General features: G+C 29.1%; 1 protein-coding gene across 1 annotated transcript; it reads left to right on the forward strand.

Annotated features, from left to right (window-relative positions):
• The first annotated feature begins 631 nt into the window (after positions 1-631).
• LOC120121930 (aluminum-activated malate transporter 2-like) lies at positions 632-5092 on the forward strand. The gene is made up of 7 exons (XM_039141199.1): positions 632-824; positions 971-1111; positions 3351-3623; positions 3674-3792; positions 4440-4583; positions 4670-4704; positions 4774-5092. The coding sequence occupies exons 1-7, from the start codon at positions 632-634 to the stop codon at positions 5090-5092; spliced, it is 1224 nt and encodes a 407-aa protein (XP_038997130.1).
• The last annotated feature ends 203 nt before the right edge of the window (positions 5093-5295 follow it).

Consider the following 5295-nt stretch of genomic DNA (forward strand, 5'->3'; position numbering starts at 1 on the left):
TATTTCATATAATAAATAAAACTGTTTGATTTAAAATCCAATTAAATAATATTTAAAACATAGTTTAATATCATAATATTTATTCGTACTATTAATTATATCTAACAATATTAATAATATTTAAATATAGTATTAACTATATTTAATTGTATATCTATTATTTTGAAAAAAAAATGTTTTTAAATCTAGTTTAATATATTAAAGACAATGAAAAAATAAAGAAATTTACATTAACATTTTTCTTAAGAAATAAAATAGTAAAATTTTGGAACTCATTTTTTAATTTTATATATGCCACTAATATATACGCACATCGTGGTGCTGCTTGTTGGTATATATTATCTGGCTACCCTTATTTGACCCCATTGGATTTCTCATGTGTTAGTTCACATTTCTCAATTATTCATTGTACTAGGTATTGTCGGTCTTCACCTTTCTTCAACAGTGTCGAAGAGTTGGAGTTATTCCCTCCATATATACCCTTGGTTGATTCACTCTTCGATCTCAAGTGTTGTCCCTCATTTCTGAAAAATATATATATCAAATGGAAGCAGTGACATCTCCACACGGAGCCACAACTATTGGGTGCCAATGGGTTAAGGCATTTCCAAGCAAATTTTGTGACAAAACAATGAAGATCGCAAGCAAGACGAAGAAACAGGGACAAGATGATCCAAGGAGAATAGTCCGTTCCCTAAAAGTTGGACTAGCTGTTTCGCTTGTTTTATTGTTATACTACTTTTACCCACTCTATGATGGTTTTGGGCAAGAGGGTGCATTGTGGGTTGTACTGACTGTTGTTCTTGCCTTTGAAATCTCCGTTGGTAGTCTAAATTTCTTTCGATTAGATATTTATTTTATTGAAGGTATCCGTCTTCGAAAATATTTTTGGATTGATGTTTTGATTTTCCATGTTTTAACTTGTTGGAAACTTTACGCTAATCTCATAGTTTTGTTTAAAATTGTGCAGGTGCAACACTTGGAAAAGGTTTAAATAGGATGTTGGCGACGTTGGTAGCGGGTGCCCTGGGCGTTGGAGCTCACTGTTCATCAACTCTTTCCGGAAGGAAAGGGAAGCCCATCTTGGTAGCAACTTTTGTCTTCATTATAGGTAAAAATATCACATATATAAATTCCTTTTTTACCACGATAAATCTAGGCAGGGTCGGTCCTGACTATTTCATGGCTTGAGACGAAACTAAAATTGGTCCCCTGATTTGAAAGAAATTTAATAAATATGTAATATAATATTTCTATTAATTTTTTTTAAATTAAACAAATAATAATTCATTACAAAATTAGAAATGTCAAAAATATATTTAGGCATACATACTTATAAAAAATACTGCATTCAAGTATTTCTTGATGTATAATCATTGATGATAGTGTCAACATCAATGTTTTCGAACATATTTTTCTCAATACATATTATAGCACTAACAAATAAAAGAACGATATTACCTAGAATTTGGAAATATATAAAAGTCAAAATGAAAGAATTTGGAAACATGATCTTACCTATGATTTTAAGAACAATCTTTAATATGACTCAAGCACCACAATTAATATAAACAATTTTAACATATTTCTTTAAAGTATGAGAAATTAAAAAGTGAGTAATAATTTTAAGAGAAATTGTGAAATATAGAAGAGAAAAGAAGTAGCCTAATTATACTTAAGTTTTTTCTTCCCGTTAAATTTTGAAATTTTCTTCCCGTTAAATTTTGAAGAGAAAACAATAACGTTAATAAATTTTTTTATTGATATAGAAAAATTGGGAAAGAGATTTTGTGCATTGATCGTGAGAATTTGAAAAGACGTGCATTGATTGTGAGAATTTGAAAAGACCAAAATTAAATAGATTCAATTTTGTTTAGAATTTTGAAAAAATTATTGAATTAGAGTTTTATGGGAAGTGAAATAGTTTATTAGTGTTAATATAAACAATTTAATAATGAAAATTGATACCTTAATAAATTCATAAGCTTCGTTATATTATAGTTTTTAAAATTTATTATAAAAATTAAGATAAAATATTATATTAATTTTTTTTAATTTGTTGCCCCTCCTACCTTGGCCCAGGGTCGACCTTGAATCTTGGGTGAATACAACGTAATATATGTTCAAAGACTCTTAACCTTTTGACAATGAACATTTATATCCTTTCTTATACGGTGCTCTAATTCGATACCTTAAGGGATAACAACAAATCCCTTGACCATAGAGGTTGTTTGATTTGTGTCACATATATATAAATTTATATTAAGCATCCATGCAGTTGCATGGTTTTAGTATCTCAATCATTGTGGTTAGGGATGAGCAAAATTCGCATCGACTCGGAAAATTATTTTAAAAAAAAATTTAATTATTCAGGTTGGGTTATTCAAGTCACCTCGAATTGTTGAGTCGGATTTCGAGTTAGAGTAGAGTTAAAATTTAAAAATTTTGAGTCACTTGAAAAACCTAAAATTTTGCTGAGTATTTTGATAGTTTTACGATTTAGTCTTTGATTTCTTTATTATTTTAATTCTTCCATTTCAAGTCCATTTTTTACTAAATTTGATCGACATGCTCCTAAACTATCAACGAATACTTATATCTTTTAATTCTTCTTTTTAATAACAAGTTTCCTATTTTTCAACTTAATCATTAAAATTTTCATGATTTTTTTATTTCTTCAATTCATCTTTCATTTTAAGTCACCTATACCACTGCAGAATATCTACACAACATCAATTCCTTTTTTTATTATTAAAATATACTATTTTTTTTTAATTTAGCTCTTAACTATGTACTTTACTCAATTTGTTCTTTTAAGTACAATTATTTGCAAATTATTTATTCTCATAAATTCTTTGAGTCCTTCACACTCTTATCAATACTTTAATCTCATAATATTTTATTTAAAATATAATATTATAAATAAATTTTATAATTTTAGATTATATTTGATATATTATATAGTATTATATATATATATATATATTATGTGGTTAGAAAAAATCGAAAAATTGGAATCAATTTGTATCATAATACTAGAAATAATTACAATTAAATTTATATAGAAACTTGAACAACTAGAATTTCTTTTTTTGAACAATTTCTACCTAGGGGAGGGGGAAGAGGAATTTTGCTTATAATGGGTATATAACCCACAACCTAGGGAAGAGAGGAGGTGTTCACTAAGTGCTTTTGAACATCTGCTCTAGAGATTGTTGACACTCAACTCAATTCGAAAAAAAATCAGGTTAAATTCGAGTCATAAAAAAGAACGGTAAACTCGAATAACTTAAAATATTTTAACTCGACTCGATAAAATACTCACTCCTAATCGTCGTCTCTTTTTGCAGATGTGATAACGACATTTATGAGATTCATCCCAACCGTGAAGGCAAGATATCCCTACGGACACTTGATATTCATACTGACCTTCTGCTTAGTATCCATATCGAGTTACCGAGATGACCAAGTGCTAGAAATGGCACACGACAGGTTTTTAGCCATCATAGTTGGTTGCTGCGTTTCTCTTATTGTTTGTATGTGCCTTTTCCCCTTTTGGATCGGTGAGGATCTCCATAAATCTGTCTCTGCAAACATGGAAAAGTTAAGCAATTTTCTTCAAGGTACCAATTAATAATACTCCTTACGTTTAAAGAATGGAATAATGTTTTAGACTTCATCAAAACAGCTTTTGGAGATGAATATTTCACTGAAAAATCCAATGAGAAAAATAAGTCATATCTTCAAGGATATACAAGTGTTCTAACTTCTAAAAGCAGCGAAGAAACTATGGTAAGCGATCAGCCAAATAACTAGTTGATTGAAGGGTCTATCTATTTCACTGTAATTAATTTTTCGAAAAATGACTTACGGTTTGATAGGTTGTTTTTCAAACGTTTCAGTTTAAAATAAAAATATTCAAACTAATATTATTTAATGTATTGAATATTAATATACTATTTCAATATCATTTTAATAAAAATATTCATTAGTAAAATATATTTGTTAAGAATTGTAATAATATAAATTATTCAGTATTACAATAATATATTTAATTATATTACAATAATATATGATATTATTCGTATTTTAATAATATAATAAATTATATTATTTATTATAAAATAATATTTTAATAATAATATTGATATAAATAATAGTATATAAATTATTATAATATTTTAAAAATAATGCTATTAATTTTTTTACTAAATAATATTATTTGTTATATCTGATATTTATAATAAATTGTTTCTAAAAAATTTACTAACCAGTAGAAAATGATTTACACAAAATCATCCAAACAACATAAAATGATTTTCTAAGAAATGTAATTCATTTAACAAAAATTATTTTTCGAAATCTAGTTTCTTTGAAACAAGCATACCCCTAAGTGAAGTGACTTATTCAATATTTCAATGTTCATTATCTCCCTGCAGGCTAATTTTGCAAGATGGGAACGAGGTCATGGTCCGTTCCGGTACCGTCATCCATGGAAAATGTACCTCAAAGTCGGAAACCTTACTCGGGACTGTGCTTACAAAGTTGAAGCTCTTAACAGCCACCTTAACTGTAAAATCCAGGTATAATAAATACCATAACTTACCAAGTTTAAACATAATTCATCAACTGATTCAAATGTGGTTTTATTTCTCGTATACTCCTGCAGAAATCCGTGGCAAAATCGAAGAGCCATGCAAAAGGGTTAGCCTGGAATATAGCCGAGCTTTGAGGGAAATGGCAACTACATTTTTAAACATGGTTCGAACAAAGCTCGGCTAATACACACATTGAAAGCTCAAAGAAAGCTGCCGAGGATCTCAAAAGCCTGCTCAAAACAAACCTGTGGGAAGAAGCAGATTTACTACAGATTATACCGGCTGCTTCAGTTACATCACCTCTGCTGGAAATCATAGAGTGCGTTGAGAAAATTGCTGAAGCAGTAAATGAATTGGGCAATGCCGCATCTTTTAGGCAGAGTAATGTTACGGTCTTATCTGAACAACCACATTCAATCCACCAGGAATCAATCCAACAAGGTTCAAACACTGCCTTGCCGGTGCCACATTGTGTCATTACAGTAGCGGAATAAATATATATTTATTGACTGGAAAAGTGCACAACAACTAAAGACGGAGGTGCTGATGATAATTCTGGTAATATTGGTCTTGGTTATAATACGGCTGGTCTAGTCTTTTTGGAGAAAATGTATGTACCCTTATTTTCTTTTGTATGGTTATTTATAGTGCTCAGAACAGGTATCGACTGAGAGTTATCGTGGAAAAATTATTTCAT

Source organism: Hibiscus syriacus, unplaced genomic scaffold (genome assembly GCF_006381635.1).
Source record: "Hibiscus syriacus cultivar Baekdansim isolate YM2019G1 unplaced genomic scaffold, ASM638163v2 tig00110383_pilon, whole genome shotgun sequence".
In the NCBI taxonomy this organism is placed as follows: Eukaryota; Viridiplantae; Streptophyta; class Magnoliopsida; order Malvales; family Malvaceae; genus Hibiscus; species Hibiscus syriacus.

Excerpts from the sequence above, each read along its gene's own strand:
- LOC120121930 (XM_039141199.1), top strand. The coding sequence starts at position 632 with ATGAAGATCGCAAGCAAGACGAAGAAACAGGGACAAGATGATCCAAGG. Across the intron at positions 1,112-3,350 it reads AACTTTTGTCTTCATTATAG|ATGTGATAACGACATTTATG; the intron begins GTAAAAATATCA and ends CTCTTTTTGCAG. Across the intron at positions 3,793-4,439 it reads AAAGCAGCGAAGAAACTATG|GCTAATTTTGCAAGATGGGA; the intron begins GTAAGCGATCAG and ends ATCTCCCTGCAG.